Raw genomic sequence first — 27,913 nt, forward strand, 5'->3', positions numbered from 1 at the left:
ACCCAGTAGCGACATGAGCTCTTGAGGAGGTCTGAAGTAATGGCACATTGTTTCCAAAGGTGCAGCCAGACCTCTAAATGATCGCACTACAGATATCAAAGATGAAAACATTCTTGAGCAAAGCCAGAGATATTGCCACGAGTGCTAATGCAGTGCACTCTGACCAAGAGAGCTCCACCTTGAGATTCATAACATGCCTTCCCGCACCTTGCTTCAGTTGACACACAGGATGCAGAGCATTTTTTTGCCCTCAGAGATGTGAGGTCTTGGGGGGGGGGGAGAACCCAAACAGGTAGCTTAAACTAGCGGTCCAAATAAAACTCATCTCAGGTATGAGATGCAAGCAAAGGTAACTAAGTATCTATTTTGCCTCTTCTCCCAACAAGCAATGAATTAACATAGAAAGGAACAGGTTGGTTGTAGATCCATGCAAGGGTTTCGTCCAGAGTTCAGTGTCCTCACAAGGGATGAAAATACTGACTTCAGATACATCTGAGGCACTGAATTCCCAAGCAACACCAAGGATCTTATTAGGACAATACAAGAAAGGCCCAGAATAACACTGAAGATTATCAAGATGATAATTAATAGAAATTGATCCTGGGTGGATTTTGAAGAGTCTGACAATCTTGATTACCTTGAGCTTGAATAGCCTATAATAAAGAGATAAGGACCTGCAATAACAACTAAGATGGTAGAAACATGAAGTCAAGAATCTAGTCCACTTCAATAATAGCATCTAATGGAATTATTTTCAGTAAGGGCAACTGCAGTCTCTCCACAGAGATGGCTGGAGTAACCCGACAGTAGGGAGTACAGTAGTGGGATACAGTACCCTAAAAGAAACAGATCTGACAGGAAAGCATTGCTAGTATGAAACCAGAAGCCAAAACGTTTATTTTTTTGAAAAAGGCATGAGCAGTCAGGGTCATGCATAATCTACCTATCTTTCCATTTGAATTACTCAAACCACAGAAGGTTATGTCCTTCATTTTCCTGTTTCATGGAATCAGGAAGGTACCCAACAAGGAACCTCTGGGCACTTCCTTTCCAAAACCAAAGCAAAAGGATGTCAGAGTATGTCCAGACCTTGAAAGTGGCCTCAGAGATCTCCCTTCCAAACTCTTACCTTGAAGCAAATGTGATTGTTTTTAAAACAGAAGATAGGCCCTGGCAGGGCAATCTGATGCTGGCCTGACATGCCAAGCCCAAATTCAGGTAACTTTCCAAGACATGAAAAGACAGTAAAATGTTATTTTGCAGCATATGGACAGAAATAATTGAGTATTATAATTTCTGGCCTAAAATGCTGTTAAGTATACATCACTATGTCCATGCATATTAAAATAAGTCCCAAACTTGCATTTCCAATCACATTTGAAAGAGAACCACGAGACAGACTTCTACTTGAACCAGGACCCAGCTGCCTGACAGACGAATGTGTTCTGACTCTCTATGCTAAAAATAGCTCATCTTCCTACTGAAGTACTACAAAGGACCTGTAAAGCACTACCTCTCCTCGCTCCAGAACCAGAAGAAAATTCTGTATTTTGAACAGGGTCCCTGAGGTCCCCAAGGAATGTGGAAGGTAAGAGAGGGGACTAGAGGATAGTGAAGTGGAACTCTCAGAGCCTACATGTCTTCACCAGTGCTTTTCATTTTTTTTGAAGACTCACAGAAGCATGCTAGGCTTTTTCTAAAGGGGGAAGCAATGTAATGAAGACAGACACAACAGAAACAAAGAAGAGAAAAGTGGAAAGAGAATAGCTCTGAATGCATGAATAAAGATGCTGAGAAGATGAACAGGACTTAAGAAGCTAGGAAAGCTGACAGTCTTGATCTCTCCAATGTCCATATTCTGCATAATCTTACTAGTATGGATTTGCCAAAAATGCATGTTATTACCACGCTTCAGCCAAGGATAGTCTAATGAATAAACCTGTTTTCAGTGAATGCGAACACTGATACTTTGCTGCACATTTAGCTTGCTCCATCCTCCTCTAGGATTGGAAACTATTTTGTTTCACTCTCCCTCTTCTGCTTCTATCGTTTCCTCCTCCAACAGCAAACATTAATAAGAAAGATGTGAAGGTGTTAAAGAGGGTCACCTCCAGTCCTGAGACTTGGAGCTTGTAGTACATGCTCCTGGCAGAAGGTCTGGCACAGGCTGCAAAATAAACACTTACGATATAGAGAACTTTTCTAGTAGAATCTCACCATTCCCAGCTACTTTCCAGGCATAGTCAAAAAGACCCTAAAATCATCTAGCTGGACAGGAGATATACCAGGTTCTCTCAATGGAGTCAAGGAGGTCTCTAACTTGGAGCAATCCCTCCCAGCCAAGGACTGCCAAGAGGAATAAACCCAGCAGGCCGTACACCACTCACTGTCTCTTGTCACATCCCTCTGCTGCACTTCGCAAGAAACCAGGCCTCCAGCACAGGCCACCACAGAGAGCAGAGAGGTGAGCTGAGTGTGCAGATGCCAGTGCAGGTAAGACCTGGTGGCTCTGACAACACAAGAATGCAAGCATCACTAAAAATCCACAATGCCTCTTAAGACCAAGATTACCAAGAATTTATGTACATTAAAGACTTGACACACTGAACCCCTTCTGTATATGTAGATGAAAATTTGTAACTTACATGGCTTTGCTGTGCTTTTAACCACAAAATTTGCAACTCTATTTGCATTAATTAGGATGGCATTCACAGTAATTCAAAGTACAAGTTTAAAAAAAAAAAATAAATTTTTTTTTGCCTATCAACTCAATTCCAGGCAGTATCTTATTGATCACTACACAAAGCAGAAAACCTGTCAAGGGTGATTCTGAGCACACTTTAATTTCAAATTGCCCTTTCAGGGCACTAGTCTAGGCACACTAGCCAGCTGAGCTAGAAGCCAACGATTCTGCAAATATTTACTGTACTTAACTATACATAGAGGCAAGCTAATAACAGGGCTGGCCATCCACATGCAAATTTTCATCACATATATGAGATTTCCTAGAGCTGCTAAAGTGTTTGGCACACGTACCTTGGGAGAATGTATCAGCATTAAGAGAACGTACTGTATCCTGGGTAACTGGAGAAGTTGCCAAATTTCCACAATAGGTTTTTGAATACACAGTACATACTGTTTAAGTAAAAGAACGGCTTACACTTAACCTGTCTTAATCCTTATAGTATTAGTTTTCTACCTTCAGAGCCACTTGTCAACACCTGTGACATCAGCAATATTAATCCCCTTTTACGGTTTGAGACATCGATACAAAAAAGATGAAGCAACTTGCTGAAAGCAGGAGCCCACTGCCAGACAGGAACTCTTCGGCATTTATCAAATACACAACCTATACTCAGGTCCCACGTAATGCGTGCTGGTCACTCCATACTCATGAAGCCTGTTAGGCATTGTTGGTCTAAGACATCGGTTTCCAAACGGGTGGTATAGTCACTCATAGCAGCAGACATGCTAGTTCTCACAGCAAGCATTGCTATTGCTTTCATCAAGTCAGCACAGCACAACTAAAGCCTCTTTCTACAATAACCACAGATTCTGTGTTCCAAAGGGCAATTTCTGCATCTGGGAGACCCAGAGAGGGATCCCAAACATTCCAACATTTCATTTTTCAGTTTTTAAAACGGCAACGTGTTTTTCTTTGTTTGCTTGTTTTAAATGCTCTGCTGCCCTGAACTCTTCACAAATCTTCATGTTGTCTGGATTCCTGGTTGTGATAACCTGCTGCTCAGAGTGAAAACCACCACCGTATTTTCTCTAATAACGTTGCTTCCACAAGAGAACTGGAGATGCCTTACTAAACTCACCATCCTCTTCAAAAATTCAACTGGAACTCTGCACCTTCTCCTTTAGCATCCATTGGAGAACAGTTCTCCAAAGTATTCAGTGTCATTGCCTACACAAGGATTGGTGTGGGGCTTTCATTTAGGCGTGTAGTTTACAGCCAGTGCCCAAAAAAACATAAAGAGACAATAAAACTCTGAGGAAATGTGTTTTGATATGCTAAAAATATTCCTTTTTAAAATGAAGACAATCATTATCAATGTAATATTTATTTATGGTCTTTCATTCAATCTTTAAGTGCTTCAGGTGCTTTAGAAGCAAAACAAAACGATCATCAATTTATTGCTGTGTAAGTGAAGCACAGAAATTTCTAGCAATGTGCCTAACACCACAAATCCTAGGGAGCAAAAGCACTAGGAATAGAACATAATACCCTACCCGCGACTCCACTACCTTTACCTTGTATGCAAACTATTTTATATCGTTTTCACACTGAACTTGGCCCAGAAAGGGAAGGGGATGGGGGGAAGAAATGACATCAGAATGTCAGAATGCAAGGTGGGGAAATAAAAAATAGATACATGATCCATATTAGGTGTTTCTGGACTGCTTCTCATCATAACAGAGGATTTATGGATCTAAACATAACAGAAATTTGGATGGAATGATATGCAACTTTTTGATATTACAAACAGTGGAAAGAAGAGTAGTGGCATAGAGAATGCGTCTGCTTTCCTTTCCTCACATAAACATTTTAAGAATTTAATAATAGCAGTAGTAGCATAGTTATAAAATCACCTGCATGAGCTGAGAGTGGTGAATGAGGCCGAGGCAGAGCTGAAGACTGGCCATTGCCCATCAAACTCTTCCTGTTGCTTGTTCTACAGCTGTGGACAAAAAGAGAGGAAAGACAACATCAGCATCAGAAATACAGTATGTACCGAATATGGACATTTTGAGATTCTGATACTTTGTTCCGTTACTTCCCAGTCTCCTATTAAAAATCAGACTGATTGTTTTTGTAGGCATGTCCAGGAAGTCTAAGATCATACTGGATAATGGCAAAGCAGTTTCCAAAGAAAATACACCATGGATACTTTTCAGGCTTGCACGTTTGCTATTCTGTGCAAAGACCAGCACTCCCCTGTAGAGTCATTTACAAAATGTTCTTCCCTGACTGCAGCTCGTTTCTCCGCCATATACTTTTTATAATACATAAAAATATACAAGCATAATGTGAAAAACAGTCTCAAGCTTAGAATCACCATTCAATGATTAAACCTATTTCTGTTGCATGGACTGTAGCGGCAAATGGCATGCTACAAAGAGCAATGATTTATCAATCTGAGAATGCTACAATAATTATAAACCTAATTATTGACATAAATTTCACATCTGTGCCTTTTGTCAATGGAACAGATGATGCCTAAGAAGATGAACGCATTTTTTTACTCATGCATTTTTCATTTGCAAAGCCACTAATTTCCCATATCACAAGATCATTAGGCGAGATAAATAGTAAATTAACGCATCTATTAAACTTGGGAAAGGAGATATTTTTCTTGAATACATCATACAGTTTTTAAATATTTGTAGGCAAAATTGTTTTTCTTTCTTCCTCTTTCTACTATAATAAATATTCTCACAAACATAAATACCCAACACTGCAAACATTCATGCACAAGGAAAAGAGTATCTTGAAGTCAAAGAAACCGTAACTGTGTATAAACTTAAGCGCATATGCTAATGTTTACAGCACTGCAACCAGAATTTTTTTCTGTAAAGTTTTAGAAAAACTCAAAACCACTAAAAGCAAAAAAATTCATACATAACACCATTTCATTAACACAGTAGGTTCCAACAGAAGCAGATTCAGATCATATTTGCAGATGTCTCCAAAGATGAATTTTGTAACATTATGATCTCTATATAACAGCCAGAAAGCATGACTGATTAGTCTTGATATGGTATAAGCTGAACAAAATGCAAAAGAAAGGACAGAGTCTAATAGCATAAACAGCTAAGTAAAACAGATTCAAAAGAAATCCAAAGCAATACTGAAAACAAGAAAAATAAAAAAGAAAAAGAGGAAATACTGAGTATGAAAGCAATATGGAAGATACCTGCATTACGCAAAAAAAGTCAAACACTAAGACCAATCTCCCCTTGAAAAATCTTTTGTGAAGCAGCAAGAGTGCCATTCCCCACTGTTTAATGCAAAGTTCATTTGCATGAATTGCACAATGAATTGCCATATCAATTATTATAATCAATTAAACAATGAGTTAACTCATGAATATATACTTGTCATTCCTGCAGATCTATATAAGAAAAGAAAGCACAAAATAATTGCAAGATTCACATTTAGAGCACTGGAAAAGTCAAAACTTGTTTAAGACCTACACCACAACTTCTAAGCTGAACAAACAGGGAGAACTTTTTAAATGTGAAATTATATACATGTGCTTTTAGGAATCTGTCTAGATTAAGGTCAGCTTTGTACAAGTATTTTTAACATACTCAGCACTTAATCTACTTTTAAAATGATGGAACTTGAGTAAATATTCCATATTTCATTAGACAACAATTTCGAAGTCATATTGTTTCCCCGATCTTTAAATTTTGTCCAGCTGAAGAGTCATATTCAATTCTTCTCTTATCTAAGAATGGTCCAAATTCTTCCTTTTGGCTTCATGCAATATCACTGTACTTCTTGTAACTTTTCTTGTATCATACTATGACAAGCCTCACTTCATCTGCTACACTTGATTTTAAAAGCTTGAATAACTGTTCCTTTGCAATTCTCCAATCTAAAACTGGTCCCAGTGGCAACTTTTTGTATTCATTAGACCTTCGTTAAAGGACACACAGATTGCTTCTATCCATGATGATGTGAGGATATCACTTCAGCATCTGTGGTGCAGGCTGGGGTTAAGAGACCCAATTACGGGACTTTAAAGCAGCTTTGCATGGCTGAAGTTTGGGATATAAAGGATCACCACATCTCCTGTCACAAGGAGGGAATACATTTTAAGCACCTAATCCTTGGATATGTTCTCAGCAAAACAAACATTACTTTCAACAAATTCTAGGCAACCTTCACTGATTTTGTTACAAAGACAATTCTAGATACAGGTTTATCAGTATCATTTGCCCTGATCTGTAGAAATTGAGAGTTTTAGCACTTTTGCCATAATTTCCTATGTAAATAAATGACTACCTTGTATTCACTGTTACATTAAAATTCAAACTTCACATTCTTCAGGTGAAGTTAGTGCAACACCTTTTACAAATCATTATCAAAGATATCTAATTCAAGTTATCTTGATTTTTGAGGTGTAATTTTTAAGAATTACTTCTGGGGAGTACGATAGCAGTACCTTCAGTATCAAGATCTTATGTAATGAGAAAACTTTCCCCCAACTGCCATTTCAAAAAAGTCTTTGCTATTTGCTCAGACGCAGCTGCAGCTATATGGAGAATTTATCTTTTATCACACAAATGAAATGTTCTATTGAGAAATAGAAAATAAAAAATACGAAGTCTCCTCTATTTATCTTACCATTAAGGTAAGATGCAAATCACTGCATGAAAGGACAAAATCTATCCTAGAACTCTTGCTGTAGCTTTGTTTTTTCAGTTCTGTTTCACAAAGATTCTGAAACAACGTTATCTATCTTGTATAATCTGTGAAACACAACTCCTTCCCCAGAATAATACTATTACAGAAGAGGCTTTTTGTGGGTGGAAAAAAGAAAAATCTTCAGGGAACCCTGAAAGATGATCTAAGCTGCAAGAATACCACAAATGGGAAGCAAGGTCACACTGAGGAAGTGTCAAAGCATCACTTACTCTACTGCATTTAGCCTTGAAACAGCAATCTTCCATACACAAAACAATCCCAGAAGTTAAAGCCATTCTGCAGACAAAATAGTTTTTCCTAGATCTCTGAACACATCAAGTAACTTTCCCCTTCTATTGTCTTCATAAACTGTTCTCCCATTCAAGTCTGACAAGTTAAACCAACTGATAAGAGGCAGCCCTGAAACAAAGCCTCTTTGTCTGCAGGAAAGTTACAGCAGTGCAGAACAGTCTACAGGGATTTTAACTTAGGGAAACATAAACCTTGGTAAACCACAGAGCGCTACACCCTCAAAATGCAATTCTCTTAAGCGTTGGATTTCATGTTGTGATCAGGTTGCATGGCACAGAGAAGAGACTAGCAAGACAGGAAGCAGATACGACACTGGGTTTAGAGCACTGAAAAGGAAGGAGAAAGAAAACCATCTTTTTCCAATGAGAAAAAGAGTAGGGGAGAACAAAGGGGGAAAAAAAATCAGTCATGTTCAACAATAATCAAACTTTGGGGTGCACACAAACTTAAACAGAATAGAAAGTTTACAATTTTTGTCCTTCATCTTCTTCTCTGCCCCAGGAAGATCCTTCCTGGACTTTAGTCTGTTGCCCACAACTTAAAGTGGCAGTCCTGGATGACTACCTATCTGGAAGTAGTTGGCATTACACTCTATCAGTAGAGACCTGGACTACTGGCACTGTTCCTTATCTTGGAATCCAACCTGTAATTTCTTATTTGGTTTCCAAATCCCCCCAAGACAGGTTCTGCCTTACCTCCTGCTCTCCACCACTGACACTCCTGCCCACTCACACTTCTCCTCCCTATCCTGACTTCTCACCACGTCTCACTGCTGGTGAATTCCTCCTTCATCCCAGCTCCAGTATCAGGCCCAACACACTAACCTCTGAGTCACTTCTCCTCCTCCATCTGCTACAGATGATCAACGCTTCCCATGAGAAGTACTCATGATAAAGCGAATAGAGGACACTACATAAGAAGTGCCTTGTGCTCAACTTTGTTAATCACAAAGCAAGGATGAACTACAGCTGCTGAAAGATGCAATCCAACTGCATGAAGCTTGATTACCTTGCTCCTTAAATAGCCACAATTCTTCCCATACCAGGCAAAAGCCATTGGGGCAGAGATGATGGGAACTGCTAGATTGAAACTAGCAAAGCACAAGATAAAAGTACTAGTATGGCCATTAAAATAGAGCTACACTCCACAAGCTCTTGGAAACACTAAATAGAATAAAAAGTTGAAGCAGAAATACAGTTCTTCTAGGACAGGCAGTACTTCATACAGAGCTGAAATATTAAATGCAGGTTTCCTGATAGAGTAATCAAGAAATGGTAAACACTGCAAGAGGTATGCACTGAAATGGAATTTTCTTCCTCAGAACAAGAGCTAATATGTGAGCAAATTACTGGCAGTAAAGGTTAATTGCCTTTTTTTTTTTCCCCCAAAAAAGTAGGGAAAGAAGGCTATTTTGACAGAGGTTACCACTTGCCATGCTTTTCATGGGAAATCTGGCATCAGCTTTAATCATTTATAATGATTTCATTTCAGCATCCTCAATTATTAATATTTACACTTGTAATGAAGATGGATTTGGACTGTAAGCTCTTATGACAGTTCACCACCTTTCACAGGCTATGCTGAGCACAGCACTACCCCATAACACTGCTTAATTTTGCTATCAGTGTAACACAGTGGTTTAGCTGAAGGTAAAGATTAAAAAGGGACAACTCCTAGTTTAAGAGAGGCTGTAGACAAAATGTTTTAATTGCTAATACAGGTACAGAGAAATTAAGCTATTGCCGTACTCAGAATGCAAAGCCTGACTATGTAGACACAAGAGAGACTAATAATGCAAGACAAGCACTCCCATAAACACTCTAGGGATAGTAAGCGTGGTTATAATTTCTCTAGCGTTAAAATTGCATAGCTGAAAACTACCTCAGGAGGAACATGCTGTGCCTAGTAAGACTTGAGACGTGGCCTCTTTGTTTATACAGGAAAGTTAAATTTAAGTTATATTTCAGTTATATTTAACTTGTTATGAAGCAAGCTAACCTGTGACTTCATAGTTACTTATTATCTTCATGAACAGCAACGCTGAAGAGTCAACAGTGCAAGCAGCACTGACTTAAAAAAAAAAATTAAAACATTTAAAGTGAGGAATTTAGCTTGTTGTGTTTTGGGTTTTTTGGTTTTATTTTGTTTTTAAAGAAAAAGAATCCTTTTGCATTAAAAAGCAGTTTGGTGAGTACTTCCCAGCTCTCCAGAATCCAGGCAAGTTCTGTGGGACATTAACTTGAAAGAATGCAAAAATGAGCTGCCATGAAGAGATGACGCACGCTGATGCTGCAGCAGCTTCCTTGTCAAAAGGAGCCTTTAAGCTTGTATTTGATGAAGCATCTCCTGATCTAGAAAGTCAAAGTAACACACAGCCTGCAGTTGATGTTAGTTTCACACCTTGATCACTTTATAAAGAAAATGAATCAACCAAGAATGTTCTTCTCTGAATACTGTGGTATTAAGGTTACATGAGCAAAATCCACACGCTCTAGTCAGTGCTATTCAGGCTGAGAAGTTGGGGTTGTTCAGCCTGGAAAAAAGGCGGCTCTGGGGAAACCTTATAGCAGCCTTCCAGTACCTAAAGGGAGCCTACACGAAAGCCAGAGGGGGACTTTTTACAAGGGTAAGTAGTGATAGGACAAGAAGCAATGGCTTTAAACTGAAAGAGGGTAGATTTAGATTACATGTAAGGAAGCAGGTCTTCACTGTGAGTGTGGTGAGGCACTGGAACAGGTTGCCTAGAGAAGTTGTGGATGCTCCATCCCTGGAAGTGTTCAAGGCCAGGCTGGATGGGGCTTTGAGCAACCTGGTCCAGTGGAAGGTGTTCCTGTCCATGGCAGGGGGGGTTGGAACTAGATGATCTTTCAGGTCCCTTCCAACCAAAACCATTCTATGATTGTATTTTCTGCTGCCTTGTTCTACCCCATAGCTAAGGGAGACTGAAGAGTAAAGAAGCAAAGGTTTACAATTTTGCAGAGATTATTTCCTAGACTCAAGTAGGTAAATTCTCGAGGTGCTACAATCATTGAGAGAAATATGCAAACCATCTGAATGCAAGTAAAACATACCATCAGTAACACCCGGAATTTTCTTTGTGTTCTTTTAATGGCTTTCAATGTTCCACACTCATATCCGTTTAGTATCACCTAGCATTATTTTCTGATATATTTTTACTAGGCTGTATGTCTGCATATACACTTTCCAAATTTGCTGCATGCATATAGATATGTATATAAGCATATACATATATACATTCATATTTACATGTATAAAATGTATATATGTCTTTTTATAAACATATGTATATAATCCTAGATTTAAAACATTACACATACAGCCAAACATTCTATTTATTCACTCTATGAGGAATTATTCCATATCAGTCTTTAATGAGCTGGGAAAAAAAAAGCTCTTGGGATTTAAGTCTTAACTGTTGTAATGTACGGGTTCAGGTTTTACTCTTCTGTTTTTAAAGTTTAGTCAACTTAAATGAGGCCAGTTTTAGTCTGAAGAAGTGAGAGTGCTGTCAAAACATAATAAACAACACACCAAGATGAAGTACAGAGCTGCTGGCAGCCTTAGTTTGGCAGAGTTTGTCCTGAATCTTTGCAACACTACAGTGAGCATTTCAGTTTGGCTACTGGCCAAGTATGCATGGACCGTAAGCTAAGGGTCCTCTCTAGGTACTCATGCATTTGTGTCCAACTCCTTTTTCCCTAACATTACTACCACCTACCAGCATGCCACCAGAACTTCATCATTCCTCAACCATACAAAAAAGGAGACCTCAGTCTTTTCCTTCTTTTTTCTACGAAAATCTGCAGGGAAAATAAAATGCAGCCAACTGGATGCATGACGACCTCCTGCATGGACTGCCTGCAGGGCTCAAATGCATGCAAGACAGCATCATTGCAAAAATATCTGCCAAGAAAAATCAGAGAAATGCAAAAATATCTGCTAAATCTGTGCTGTTTGGACCCGAGAAAGACTGTCGCAAAGACAGACTTCTTACTCTGTAGAAGGCCTCTCAATCTCTACCCCACTAGTGTACTACAAAACAAATAAACAGATCCTTCATTACACCTTCTCAACTGTACTTGCTAGTTAGATATGTGTTCAGTGTATTTAACTCCAGTGACTGCTCTCACTTTTACTCTAAGCAATTTTGATCCATCATTTTTCTTCTTCTCACACAGGAGAAAATCAGCAGTTTCAAGAAATCTGAATTTCTTCTGAAGAACTAAAATGGTGTATTTCTACCTGTTCTGTTCCTTCCTAAAACAACGAATTCAGTTTTAACTTGTTATAGAGATAAATATTTAATTATGTAACATAAAAAGGAGTATTAAGCTAACTACTAACTCCATAGTTGCACAATATTCACAAAATAGCTGCATACAAGATAAAGTCTGTAACGCACACAAAGCCGGCAGGCAGCGGAGAGCAGACAAAAAGAACGCACAGGATCATAAACCAGCCCACTGCGCAATTCTGTTTCATTATCCACAAAATGCAGTTTTTGCGTCTTCATATCATACAACCTATTGAGAAAACGCCGATGGGATCATTTAAATCCCACTGCTTCTTGAATTTCTTTTTTAATCTTATTTGTGTTCTGGGAAGGGACATAAACCGTTATGAGGTGAAGAGCACATTTGCTATAATACTGAGATATTTAACTAAATTCCTCGATAAACCAGTATTGCTCTTTCAAAATAGAAAGGTAAATAGGAAGCTAGTACCAGAAGTAGAGGAAAACACACCCAGGGCTGGCCTAAATCATCACTAAGTATGATTATCTTTATCCTACATAATTCAGGAGATGCAAAAAAAAAAAAAAAAAAAAAAAAGGGCAGAAACACCTCACTGGAAAAAAAATAGTAATAATCAGGAACCACAGTAATGGGTTTATAATATTTAACAAGTGCTACCTTAAAAAAAAAAGCTTCATACATCACACCTCTGAACATCAAAGCATCAATAGTTTGGAGATGTTAATGAAATGAAGTAGTGCCTTGACTTGGATAGTAGATAACCCTGCAGAAACCATTTGCATTAGACAGGAAATACCCTATTTACTGGAGCACATGCCTATCAAGGCTGCAGCACAGACAGGTGGTTTAAAACACAGGTCTCACTGTGCTCTTGGCCACCCCCAGCAGTTTCACATTAACCCAGATCACTCCAGATTTTGACTCGAGACTACAAGCTTCTGGTGCATCCCTTGGGATAAGACAATGAAGCCAGACATTTCTTACCATGTTGTGGTGGTCAGGCTGGGGGCAGGATGTTTCTCACTCTGCCCTCTTGCTCGTTAACAGCTTGGGAGAAACTGGGGGAGCGTGGGGAGCAGAGGGAGGTGAGTTGGGGCTGCTGGATGCAATTCGCTGCTGCTCCTCCCTCTAGAGCCTCCACTCCACCTCAGGCTGGAGTGCTGTCTGCCAGGCTGTAGCATAGACACCATCACAGGCAGTGCTTGCCTCTGGCTCTGTCCCCAGTTTGGGAGCTAGGCTGGTGCCCTGTGACTGCAGCCGCTGCTCACAACATCAAGAAGTCAGACTCGGGTGAGGAGGTAGCTGGGGGATATCCTCCTCACCCTTCCACCCCCAGATGAAGTTAAGGTATAGAGCAAGAGCCTTTTCCACACTTACACAGAACAGAGCAGCCCACCTACTGGCAATTTTGACCCAGTCTGGCCCTTCAAAAAATCCCGAACAAACCCAATAAACAGATGGGTCCTGTTCCAGCCCTATTTCCTTTGAACAACATCCATCCAGACTCGAGGACTAACCAGGCCATTTCAGTACAGCAAGGGAGCCAAGCACATACCCTGAGCTTTCTGTAATTCTGGTTGAAACTGAGGCCACCACAGTTCAGAATTAAGATAAAACATGGGAGTGTCTCCAAACTAGAGACAGAAGACCTGTTTATCCAGATACCTACCGCAGTGAAATCCTGTCTACCTTCTCCCGAGCTTTCTCATTCTGTTTTCCACTTAGACCTATGACCTCTTGGCTTTCTTTGCTTTTTGCTTGCTGGTGGCTGTTCCCAACACCCACAGCTCTGAGCATCACTGTTCATAACTCATCATCTATCATGGAATTAGTGGGCCATGATGATAAGCCAGACAGACCTCCTCATAACATTGAAAGCATTCCCCAAATAGCACAGAGAGTAGCTTTAGGGAGTGCTTCTCTTGGCCGAAAGAGTGTGCATGGTATTAATACTTGATAAAGTCTCAAAGGGTTAAAGTCTGCCTGGCACCTCAGTAGATGTCTAGGAGACACCTCAGAAACAACCACTCCATTTCCAATTGGGGGAAGGAAAGAATTAAGTCTGCTCTGCTTCTTGCTGCAGAAGTTGTGCTTCATCTTCCTTTCAACCTCCTCACTTTATCTGTACTCATCAAAATATTTATGTTGCCAAGGCTACTTTGACATAAAAAGAATCAGAGGGTTCTTAAAACAAAAGTCTACACAGTATCCTTCATACATGAAACACTCTCTGCTCTGCACTCCAGAGATTCTCCCCATGAGAACAGCCACTAAAAGACAAGCTCCTAGAAATATTTTTCCCTACATTATTTCATAATTTTTTAGGAGTTTTGAGCTTTTTTTTTTCCTTAACCCTCCCCCAAAATAATCACAAAGTACAACTAAATTAATCATATCCTAAAATTCAAGGGTAGGAAATTGGGAGCTGCCTAAAGTAGAGAGATTTTACATGGTTTTACTTTCAAACCCAATAGTTCTCTTCTGGTTTAACCCCTAAAATAATTTGTATTTATACCCAACTCCTTTCTCCTGCAATTAAATACTAACAATTCATTTTTACTTGAAAGAATAGTGAGGCCAGACTGGACTGCCCCTTTCCTCCCTTGCTAAATTTGGTAGCTCTCAATCTCTCAAAACTGTAAGGGATCCCATGATGATTAAATGTGTTGTCTTTAAATCTTTAGCAAATACTACCAAAGATTCAAGGGGTGAATGGGTAAGACAATGCCAGAACAATGCACCTGACTGAAGAAAAACTAAATTTCCAGACCAAACCTACCAGGAACAAAAGTCTGACTTTTTTTATTCCTACTTGGGCAGGATCCTAAAGCTAAAAGACACTTTTTCGTATCAATGTTTATTTTGTGACTGAAACCTCCATCACCTGAAAAATCTCTTGTGGAATAAGAAGGTTCATGAATACCAACCCAGCAAACCTTTACGCCTCTTGCACCAAAACTCCTTTTTCTATAAACTTCACATCTTCAAGAGAAACACATAGTTATCAGAGAGATGACAGCCTACACGTGCACAGGCATAAGCAGGGTTCACCTGTATTCACCAAAATCACTGTTAATCCCACCTAAATACATAAGGCCTGTCACCACTTAAGAAGCAAATGCTTCGCACAGTTTTGAAACAGAAACAGGGACACTGAGTGCTTCCTAGCGAAGGCACATCTTCAAGCCTCCCCCTCCCATGTACTCCTGCCCAAATGCTGGGACCACACCGATCATTAAAAACAGCTGGAATGATGGTGAAATAGTATAGCTGCACCAGCTACCACCTTAAGCAACATAATTCAGCAGAAAGTTTCTGAAAGGGATTTCTGGAACAACAACAAAAACAGAATTCCTTTTGTTGCAGCTGGGGTGGGGGGTTGGGGAGCACTCAAATATGTCAAGTCTCCAGCAGACACACTCTTCCAGTAAGAGTAAAAGGTCCTGAGCACTGCCTTTATTTAATCTCTTGAGAACCAGAAATGAAGATACACATCCACAGACTGCAAAGCACTGCAATGATGAAGGACAGTTGGCTACTGAGCATTTGACACACAAGGGAAATGAGCTTCATCCCTTCTACAGCACTTTGGCATTAAGTACAGTGGTTTCTCTCTCTCCTTTCCTCATACACATGTAAGAGTTGCAAAAATTTGCAATAAATGCCTAATTTTAAACTATGCAATATGAGATAAATTTTAACCTTTCTTTAAAGGAATTAATGCAAATAACAGGAAAATGGTCCTGTTCCCTTTTATTTCTGAACTTTTAAAAGAGGCAAGAGGCAATATTATACAACTGAAGTAGCACACCTTCCATACAAGTAATAAACATTTTGAAATTAGTATTCTGTACTGTTTTTTGCTTGGACATAAGTAGTCAGTAGTGCTTAAGCAGTTAATACACTGGAATTAAGGAAATGAAGAAAACACTTAAAAAAAATAAATCACTGTTTAGTACAAAATACGGGTGTTTGAAAACTATGCCCTTTACTGGTTAGGAGCCTGCATATGAACAATTAAGCAGGAGGCATTCAACCTGAAAACTACGTCTGTTCCCATAAGACCTCTGGCAGCACAATCAGTACCCCACATTTGAGTGTGCACACATTGCAGTCCAGAAATTTAGTTTGCAAACAAAAGACCCCCTTCTCTTTACTGAGACCCACATTCTCCTTCCCTTCCACTGTCAGCTGACCAAAAGTTTTTTAATTAAATCATAATTAAGCATCTAGAAGCATTATTTGGGGGGGGGGGGGGGGGGGGGGGGCATGGAGGAAATCCTTTCATTATGCCCATTCAGCTGTTGGTGTCTGTTGAGCCTGCCGAAGAGGGTGTCAATTAATGTCAGCTATAGCAGCTTTCATGAAGAGGCTGTTTGTTCAGTAGGAACTGGCCATCTGCAAAGTCATGCTGAAACGTAAGCAACCAAACACTCTATGGTCACAACGTTAAGACATCACTGGACACATATGTGCAGCCAGCAAGGTGGCATTCCCCATCAGTCATATGGGGCTGTAATAAATCAGATTCTTTTTTCCCTTGGAGTTCCCAAACACAGCTACATCCCTTTAATAGCAAAACAACAAATAACCAATATAAAAAACCTGTATGTCTGGTCTTTCTTTTTCCAGATGAAAACTGAGCTTATATAACTGGCATAACTGTTGATTATTATTTTTTATTTAACAAAGCTTCACAAAAAATTTAACAGAAAAAAGAGAAATCTGTGCTGGCACATAGCTGATACCATTTACAAAACTATAGAAACTACATCAATCACTTCTTGCCACCGCAATTTTTTATTAGATATACAGTATCTACACTCACAAGTTAGCTGTGTATCTATACTGATACAATTATACATGCATATTCTCCCTTCTACAGATGTAGTTACATCATAGAGTAAAAGTCTTTTACTGGTTCAGATTCTCCCAGATGGAAATAAAGATGAACCATGAGAATACAAACTCTCTTCTTCAACTGTAATTGTGTACTAACAAAGCTACGTCAGCAAAATTAACTGACTAGCTATAGCTCAAACCATTACTCCTGTTTAAAACCCAGTGTGTAGGTCTGGAAGCAAACTTCAGCTCTACATGCCAGTACACCTACTGAGGAAAGCAATCTATTATACATGCAGATCACCCTGCTTTGCTGCAAAGTCACGGTGAGGTAATTGGGAACATCTGAATAATCTCCCGTGAAGCAATTCAAACATATCCCGGCATAGTCATCAGCAGGGATGACAACACAAGGCTTCTGACATCCACTCATTCTCCTTTTTTTTTTTTTTTTTTTTTTTTTTTTTGGGGGGGGGGGGGGGGGAGGTAATGATTAATCATCAAGCACCACAGAAGCCAGGAAAGATCAGATGATTTATGTGTTTCAGTTTGCTGCCACAGACCTGGCACTTACATATACATGCGCATTTATACTATTAAAAATAGTATGCTGCGGTATTAAAAAAAGTTTCAGTGGTGTACGTTTCAAGTGACTGGATTACTCAAACAGTGAGGTCAGAAACAAATTATCTAGGCCATCCCATATAAGTACTGATAAAGCATTCATGTTATGCCACCAAATGTTCCCTTCCCCCTGACATGCTGTATGTCACTTTAATGATCCAAGTGTCCAAATCTCTGAACCAGAAATACTGTATAACTTTAGAATCCCTTAAGCCTATCTAACATAGGTTTTCTGGAGATCAAAACACAATAGCGCAGGGTTGCAATCTCTCATACAGGCTCTGAGAAGAGATGACACATTATGCAGGAAGAGGGGAATTTTTCTTCTCTGCAATGGTATACTTCAAGCTCTTTCCCACAACTGGTGATTCAGCACAACTATAACACAATCTGACCTTAAAATTTATCCACATGGTTACATCTAATGAAAATCTGCTGAGTGAAACTGGAAAATGAGTAGCATTTTCCTAGCAAAAAACAACAGTAGGCATTCAACGCTACAAGTCTTCAAGTAGAGCTCTAATGAAATGAAATTTACCTCCAGGAATTAACCTGGTCCACAAAATCCATCCATACTTTGTCTTTACCAAGACTTCTTTCTGTGAGTAATGTTTTACAGAAACTTGGAATTTTCAGGACCAAGTAAGCTTCATTTTTCATTTATAGCTCTCCTGATTCCCTTCAGTAGCTAGTAACACCCTATTTTCTCATGAAAATCCAAAAACACAGAAACAAGGTAAAATGACAATTTAAAATTAACTTTTATCCCTAGTATACTTTTCTATACAAGACTTAAATCTATACAATGATACAGTAACCCACAAGGATATAGAGAAAAGACTAACTCCATCTTAAACACATCAGAGTATACAAGCAATTTATAAAAACAAATTTTGCATATACTTTGCCCCATCCATACCAGGAAAGGAGTATTTTACTACCAAAGTAATGTACTAATTGTTTACAAATAGAAGTAGGTCACAGAGGATTCATGAATGCAAATGCCAGTGACTCAGTGTAGAAGAAAGAAGAAAAGGAAGAAAATGAGTGCAAGGATATGATTTATAGTGTGCAAATGGCTATGAGCTAATACTGTGAAGAGGAACAATTTTACAACGAAGATTTGTTTAATTCACCCTGGTGTGTCAAGAATGAAGCATCACATAAAACAACTAGTAAAGCAACATCCACTATTGAGACAAAAAAGCAAGCAGTGATAATTACAGTTAACATTTTAATTTTGGACAAATGGGTTAACTCACTGTCCACAGCTATGAAAGCCTACAACCTACCTGACCCAACAGCAGCAATAGCTTTAGGTGCCCGATCTAGCAGTGCTGCTGGCAGTAACAAGAACAACCTGAGATGCTACAGGAAATGCTGCCTGTCAAACTATGCAACACAGGCTGGCATACATCTGTATTAAACTTAACTGTTTAAACAATATCTACTCTAATACAAGCAGGATTGCAGGCAAACTAAAAGAGAGGAAACCAAAATGAATGTGTTGTCAACTGTTACAGCTGTATGATGTAGTACATGCAGTTATTCTTGAAGTTCTAGCTTCTGGATTCATAAAACGACTCAAGAACTCCAAGTATTCAGTGTTTGAGGGCAGGGTTTTGTTGTTGCTGGGTTTGGATTTTTCTTTAGGGTTTGTTTGGCCATTTTCCTGGAAGTTCATGTTTCAAGCCATATTTTGGCAAAGGAGAGATTTAACATGAACCCTAAACATCTAAAAACAGACAAAAACTAACTTCTATCCATGAACACTTCAGCATTAGAAAAGACAGTGCTAAAATCTACACAGCAGTAATGAATTCCAAATAAAAAGGAACGCTGGCTTGGACACACACAACAAAGTTGGACAGCACAATTCAGTGTACAGTCTGTCTTCTTTACACATCAATCCCTGCAAGAATTCTAGCATTATATTGTTAAAAAAATCTCAAGACTTCATAATCCTGCAAGAACAGCTCCATCTGGCTTTTTAACTTCAGTTAAAATTCCACCTCAGATCAGCAATGTCCAGGACAGCAGACACATGATGGTGGAAAAAGTAAATTTGAAAGAGAATTTGTGTCAAAGCTGTCAAGGAGGAGAGTTGGAACTCTCCTACAAAAAGCAATTTTACATAAGTCTTTGCTGTTTATAAATGATTAATTACACAAAAGCTGTTATCTCAGACATGAGCTTATGTACTTACAAGAAAAATTAGAAAAATTCTCACATTTTTTGCTTCCACAGATCCCAACTGTCTGCATTACAGTTTGTGCCTATGACTTTCATTGGATTTAGACCTAAGAAACGCTCAAATTGTCATTAAAACAGTACAATGGGATCCATAATGAGCAAATTTCCCCCTTTCCTCAACTATGTCTTAAAGTACCACCACATCACATTACATTCCTCAAATTCTCTAAGACATACTACTATGCTAGCAATTAAGTTTTATGTGGACAAGCTAAAACCAAGACTGTCCACACATTTCTGTAAGCTGTACTGCCACAAGGTTACACCGTCATCATTATTATTCTGAGATTCACACCAGTGATTCCACCACAGAAAGCAGTCTTGCAGATTACCAGTCATCTTAAGCAGCGTGGATGAAGAGAAATGAAAGTTGACTCTACAGTTTAAGATGAATCCAGTAGTTTCAACACACAACTAGTCTGTTCCACTGAAAACTTGCTTTGACACAACTTCCACATACTGTCTGTTTGATGTAATGGAGACAGGTTCAATTGGAACTACGACACATAACATTCTGTGATCTTCTAACCTTCTCAGTAGTAAGGAAGAACATGCTGAGAGTTTGAACATTAATCCTTCATTTCCTGGATTTTGCAAAATAGAGGCCTCAAACCTCTAATTTGGTTCAGTGGTTTAATCAAACATTAGACTTTCTATTAACATAAGGCTAGCTCAGCTTTTCAAATAATCATTACAAATGACCTCAAACAGACTATGTTCAGCTTGAAAGCCAAATGTAGGCATACATCTGAAAGACAAAACATTGTCAGCAAAAGCCACTCCCCAAATGTCTCGAATATAAAGAGTAGAGACATTTGTTGGGATTATCCTTTCTTCAAAAAGTAACTGCAAAAATTACCACTACACATGTAAACAGATTTTACCTTTGAAGACATAAATTAAATTATAAAGCATTCACATAAATAGATGTTAACATAATCACATGCTTTTTAATAATCTCCCTTCTACAAATGTATAACTAAACATTAAATGAAGATTATTTTTCAGTCTTTCAAAACCTCAAGAAAGTCTGTGCAGGTAATGGTAGCACACAGTTTAGAAGGGCTGGACAACTAGTTTGATGGACATATGGGTGTGTGACCAATTAAAAAGTGACTGTTTTCTCAACCTAGCTTAAACTGATTATGGAGCTCTGACTTGTTTTTATGGGGTTGTATAATCTCCTGCCTCACTGTGACTAGCATAAATTTAGCTGATACAGGAAAGTAATGACAATTACATTTTAAAAAGTGACCAATAAAAAACTCCTCAAGAATCTAATTGGTAAACTGGCATTCAACAATTCATATTTCCTCCCACAATTTGATGAAATAGCAATATAATCTGATCATCTCTTCCTTCCAAAGCGTTGCATTAGATTTTACATGATTGTGTTTACTGATTGACACAGATTCTTTATTTCTTCATATTCTTCAGAGAAATAGCATACCTTGCTCTCTTAAAGCCCTACCCCACCCCCCACCCCCAGTAAACTCAAACACAAGACTAGCAGCTTCACACCTATTTAACATAGGAGAGGTACAATATCATTTTGCAAAAATCTGTTAAACTCCCAAGAGTTTCCGTAAGCCTGAAGCTGGACTGAACATTACATTACTGATACTCATAGGTTTGATATCACAGCTCAGCAGATAGCCACTGACACATCACCCACTCAGAGCTCTAAAAACAAGTTATGGTAATAACTCCAGAAAATAATATTCTGCATTTAAATTCTGACTTATTCAGTATGTTACATTAGCCATATCTTTAAAACAGATAACGTAGTCACTCTCTCCAAAGGACAAATTCTGGTATTCCTATTCACTAATGTCTCCCAGCACACTTTATCACTGTAGAAAAGTAGAAACATGTCATTCGTCAGTAGTGGAGACAGGAATCATGCTGCAATGTGATACAAAGCTACACGTCATATCCTTTACAAGTCTAGCTTTAATAGCCCAAAAGCCTGTAGCCATATCACCTCATGCTGCGACTTTGTCACATCTCAGGCTACGCGGCATTAGGCTAACTAGCTGCTGCAGGAAATGATGATGATCTCAGTCAGAGCGAAGCACACACCCCAGTATGGTGCTGCAGGGCACAGTGCTGGTTTGCAGATGAATCTGGGCTGCCAACCATGTGAGATCATTAGAGATCACTGCTTTTGGTGAGCATAAGGGTAGTCAAGCACGCACTTGTGAAAAAACCTACCGAACATTTGGAAACCCAGATCAACTGAATGTGTTTTCTTCAGTCCTGGATTGCTCTTCAAGATCTCAACAAGCTAATTAAAGAAAAAGTTCAATCATTTTGACAGCATATTTGTGCTAAGCAAAATCCTGGTTACCTGAAGGTTTTCTCTACCAATCCTTAATTTAAAATCCACATGTCTTCCAACGGAATTAAGCTACTGAAAACTACCCAAACTAACAAAAAAAGGTCTGTTACAATAAAGTGCAATGAGGGTGTTCTGAGACTAAATTTAGCAATACACAATTATCCACTTCAACAAATCAAATTCTTATCAAATCACAGGCCATGTACAAAAAGTAGGTAAATTATACTGATAACCTCTTCAGAAGGTTATCACCACTGACTATGCAAAGAGAAGCATGGAAGTTCACTGATTTTGTTGAGGCAAACAGGTGGGATGTGCAGCCACAGTACAGATTAGAAGTCAGATTTTCACATCCAAGCAACTAAATCATACCCTCAAGATACATACCAAAATTTTCAATAGAAAAAGTACTCAGTATAGTTCAATATTGTCATTTTATAAATTCACTGTGCTGGGAGAACAGAAGGAAAAAATAAATCCAATAAGCCTTAAGCAAAACTATTGTCTTAGAGTGTTACAGTAAGGTGCCTTCCAGCTTACTTCAAACAGATCAAATCAACTGAAATTAATCATACATTATACACTTGCTTGAAAATCTCAGTAACCACTAAACTCACCAAGTACATTAACGCTGTTGCATATTTTCTCTTCCAATATTAAAATGCAGCAAGTATGTGAAACAATAATCTGCAGCTTTTGTTTTCTATATATCATTTTTCTTCTAGAAGGGCATATGAAAACAGAAAATTGTAGGTACTCCTGTGTATGTCCCTACAGCCATGTGGTATTCCTCCCAGCCAAAAAACCCAACTATGCCACTACAATGGTGCTTTTTGGTTGAAAAAGTCTTTGGAATAAATGATAATTTATTTTAGATGTTCTTACTCTAGATTTTATCTAAAACTAAGTAATGACTGGATTTTTGTTGTTGTGGAAAACCGTACGATGATTTCAGACTGTAGCCTTCCACCTTAAGGCTGCAATGGAGTCAATCTGCAGACACTCTGGAAAACTGGAGGAGGTCAGCTTTGTTCCAAGACTTCTAAAGAAAAACTATTTTGATGGAAGATCTGTCATAAAAGAGAAAACCCCAGATTCTCTACTCTCAAGAACAAAACCACTTGGTCCAACATGCAAAAAAGCCCAGTGGCAAGAAGCACTATTACTCCTTATATATGTAACAGTGCTACGACTCATTGTTCTAGACATCATACGAACACAACAAATGACAGCCTCTGGTGGAAAGAGCTTACACAGTCCAAAAGCCCAGGCATAACAGGTAGATGAGACAAACATCTCTGACAGGTTAGAATAGGGTGTGGATGAAGTGAGGTGACAGAAAAGGGGTGTGCTACAATTTTTGGCCATCAGGAAGAGTAATCACCTCACTACTCATCCGGCCCATTAGCTAATTTAAGGTTTCTATTTGCATCACAGCAGAAGTATGCCCAAAGAAGTGATGTGCAGAAAGGATAAAACCACCATTTCTGCAGTTTTCCCTTTTGTTTGGAACATATCTTATGCCTTGCAAACACCACTGTCACAGGATTCAAAAAAAAGAAAAAAATGTGAGACAGGTCCAAAATCTACTTCAGTCCCCTCATAGTTGTAGCCAAGTCAAAGCCAGGAGCAAATTTACCTTCCATATCAATTTCCCTTGTTCTGTAAGATTTTTATAAGGCAACAGTAGCCCTCACTTTTCACAGGACTTATAAAGAATCCATTGCCTAATAAATGCAGAAGTAAGTAGATTAATTGGAGTTGTTCTCACAAAATAGTGACAATTAAAAAAAAAATGCCTTAAAAAACAAAAAATCTGATACTGCACACTTCTTATCCTAAGAACATAAAGCACCACATTCCTTCCGAATCGTAATATAAAGAGTCGTATTTTAACTACTTGGACTTCTACTGTATTTGAAGTAGAAGTCCTATACTTAACTTGCCTTCTCTTATGTTGAAAAGCTGTGTTGATATTTGCTGCCTTTGCCCTCAGGATGGCTATCGTCTAGTGGTAAGTGAAGTGATCCACTTGTGGTTTATGAGTGTTATGTTTACAGAATCTTGGTGTCTATCAGAAAAGTGGTTTTGTAAAAATACCAAGTTTGCAGAGAAGAAGAACAAATTATTTTTGACAGCACAAACTGTTCAGGTGAAATTTCTGTAAACATATGAAAACTAGAATGAAAACTGTGACTCCATCCTCGCTTTTGGTTGTGTGCCATTATGTGCATTACTACTGTGCCTCCAAAGAGGTCACTGTGTAATGAAGTTCTCAAATGCTAATCACTCCTCTGACATTGGAGGTATTCAAAAAGCGCGTAGACGGGGTACTCCATAACATGGTTTAGTGGGCATGGATGATGGTTGGACTGGATGATCTTGAAGGTCTTTTCCAACATAAATGATTCTATGATTCTATGATTAGCAACGTCCATAACTAAAAAAATGTTTTTTCATATGTGCTTTTCTATAAAATAGGGTAATTACACTGACTTTCCTAATTTTGTACCTTCTGTTACATGCATGTTTAATACATGTATTTTTATTAGAATAGCAACACCTTTGTGTAAAAAAAGAATAATGCTTAAAATGTAACTTCAGATCATCTAAAACTTGGCAGATAGTCTAACATTCTACAGGCATACACTACCCCTGTACTAGAACTATGTTCAGCAACAGCTCATTTCAATAGGGTGCTGGATTTCTAGCATGCACTGGGTGTTCCTGCCACATACAATATTCTTCTAGCTCCTGGACCCCGATCTTCTGCTTGTCTGTAGTGCATGTGCTTTACTTCATTCCTGTACTGTGTTTTGGAATGATCCAACTATCTACCTACAAGATAAAACCTAGGAGCAGCTCTATGGATCATTTCTTAGAGCCTACATGAACAAGGCCAGTGGGACACTTTTGCCTCCCACTACACTACAGTCTTCCAACAGCACCTTCAGCAGGACGTGTTCCTTCATACAGCTCCCACACACTTCAATCTTTTCAGTCCAGCCCACCCAAGAGAGAAAAGCAGCACACAGCTTCCCCCCCACCCATGTCCTTACACACGCCCAACACTCCCACAGGGACCTGGGCCAAGCGCTCCCAGCACAGACAGAAGCCACACTGTGCTGTTGGCCCGTAGGCCACCTTCCTGGGGCAGGTGCCTTTTAGAAAACACAACATTATTGTTCCCCCAGTATGATCTGAAGGGAAAATTCATTTTTCCATACCAACTGAGGCAGAAAATGCAGACAGTCCTTAGAACCTCTCTTCAGATTGTTTCCTTCTATTAATATCCATCTGCTGATCCTTGGACTGGATTTAGGCAGTCATAGTTCTGAAGAACTTATAGAACTTTTTTATGTTTATAAAAAGACTGGCCCAGTATGTCCAAGACCATGACCAAGGTTTGTGGGAGAGATAATAGCATCAGCAATGAATTAGTAGTGGTAAAACACAGCTCACTTAAGGAAAAACAAGAATCAAAATAAAGCTGGCCAGAACAGTGGCAAACCTTCCAGATTTTCGCAAAACTTGTCAATGATTAAACAAACACGTTACCTTGCCTGTGAGGGCCAAATTACTAAATCTCTTAACACTGTTACACTGTGTCTTGTTTCCTGTAGACTGTCAGAGTAGGTGAGCCTATTGGTTTCTTCTTGCCTTATAGTTTATGAATCAGAAGAAGGAAACACATGATGGTTAAAAGGTATTAATTTATAGATAATGCTGAGTACTTAGGTCTGACCTACACAAACAATTTGCATATTTAATAAAATAACCTAGTATATTCATATAGTCTAGTATGTTTTGTATTTCCTTTGAAACATTTCCTTTACAGGAGGGGGGGGGGGGGGGGGGAGCAGTTTGCTGTTCTAAGATTTGAGGAAGACACATAAGAAAAAGTGTGAACAAACTTAATTTTCAAACTTGAAAAAGAACAGGAAGAAGTTTCATCTTTTGGTTTTGAGGTTTTTTCCACCAATAGAAATCAAAGCCTTGCAAAAGATGATAATATTTTGATATTTGGCAAGACAGAACAGCACGTGAGACACAGTCAAGCAGGAAGGAAAAAACTAGATAGAAGTGTATTTCCCAACAGAACTAATGTTCTCGCATTAATCACAGGTCACAGATGGGGAGCAGATGCCTCCAAACACAACAGTTCAATCATCAAAACATGGCAGAAGGGCCAGGGAAGACACCAAATCACCAAGCCGCAGGTAAGAAAAAAAATAAAATACAAGCTTACTTACAAAATGTGTTACATATTTTCTTTGTCCACTATGTGGGGGAAGCAAAAGGAAGATGTTCTGGTAAGACTTGATGGTACAGTGAACTGACATAATCATCCTTTTGCGTGGGGTGTTTGTAGACAAGGTGAACAGAGCATATTGGACTTGTCTGACTGCCTTTGCTTCTACTATTACAGCACTTATGGAAATTCCCTTGACATACCCATGCGTAAGAACAAGCTAGACAGGCCTAGACTCACTGAAAAAGCAAATCCATAAAACAAATGTACACAATCTACTTTTTATTAGTTAACTCCAACAGAGGTAACAGTATTATCACAAAGGATATTAGTTACTTATGTCTTCTAACTGAACAGCATAGTCAGATTAACGTTCAAGCATCCTCCTTCCAGTTTCCGTAAAAGGGAATTAAAAAAATCTGTGTGTTGATTTAAATTATGAAAACTGTCCTGACAACAAATTCTGGTAAACACCAAGGCATCTGTTGGTAGAAACGTAAGTCTGATTTATTCTTATCCTCAGTATCTAACTTCTGTTTCATCAAGGACTGGCTTATTATGTTTATGTTTGAACTATGTTAAATCTGTAAAGATGTATTTATCAACTAAAAATTCTGATAAAAATTTTCGCCTTCTCTCAGTCAGCATTGACTGTAATCAACAGAAAACATCTATGACTGAAGGCAGAATTTCACTCTAAATTGCTAGGTTCATTGATATTAAGCTATATATTGTTAAATTAAATGACACATATCTGTTACAAATAATCTATCAAGAGAAGAACCAGGGAAGCTCCGTGTTCTACAGTTTCATGTCCTCTCATTGAATCATAGCACTACATCTTCTACAACCCTCCTGCAAAATTTTCATATCTCATGTTGCATTCACTCTCCAAACTGCCTTTGGGGTCACCTTCCCTCACTTTTGTTTAGCTATCCAGAGTGCAAGAGATGCTTCTTTGCAGCCCCTGCAATGCCATCTCTGGGACATTTAGCCAGAATGCCACCACCTCTTGGCTGGAAGAAAGTCCTGCCTTCCAGTTACAGAGACCTCTGTGTGTCCATCAGGCACACCAACAAGTTCTCATGTTCCATTAGAGTTAGGTTTGGGTTTAAGGAGGGGAGGTTTCAGTGTTAAAGTACATACTTACAAAATATCCTATTCTTAGGACTACCTTTCCTTTGTTTTCTACTTTTGAGGTTTCTGTATATTTTTATGTAGGAATACCTTTCCAGAAGATTCCAGCAGCTCATCCAAGAAGTGAAAATAACAGTTGCCCAAAGAGAATTTTAAGAATAAGAATTTAAATTAGAAGCTGATTCATTATACTCAGATTTATCAAAGGAAGCTCAGCTAGTTCAAACTACTGTACCCATCTCCCAGTAACAACTTCAGGATTTAAAACTGATGCATAAAAGCATCATATTTAAATGTATTTCAAAGACAAAGTACAGGCTTCTCACAGAAATCCATCTTTAATGAACAGCTTTAATAAACCAAATAACTATTACATAAACTCCTCTCTCCCAGGTATGCATCAAGAAAAGCAAAGGGTCAAAAAAACACTGCAAGTTGTTCCACATGTGCAC

At 38.7% G+C, this 27,913-nt stretch overlaps 1 protein-coding gene across 14 annotated transcripts in view; it reads right to left on the reverse strand.

The window, feature by feature from the left end:
* Positions 1–27,913, reverse strand: part of MAST4 (microtubule associated serine/threonine kinase family member 4) — a 319,996-nt gene that overhangs the window by 81,697 nt on the left and 210,386 nt on the right. For all 14 annotated transcript variants that reach the window (XM_052776790.1, XM_052776788.1, XM_052776787.1 and 11 more), the window contains one exon: positions 4,600–4,688. In XM_052776790.1, the coding sequence (XP_052632750.1) occupies positions 4,600–4,688 (89 nt within the window). The remainder of the gene's footprint in view (positions 1–4,599; positions 4,689–27,913) is intronic.

Source organism: Harpia harpyja, chromosome Z, assembly GCF_026419915.1.
Source record: "Harpia harpyja isolate bHarHar1 chromosome Z, bHarHar1 primary haplotype, whole genome shotgun sequence".
Taxonomy (NCBI): domain Eukaryota; kingdom Metazoa; phylum Chordata; class Aves; order Accipitriformes; family Accipitridae; genus Harpia; species Harpia harpyja.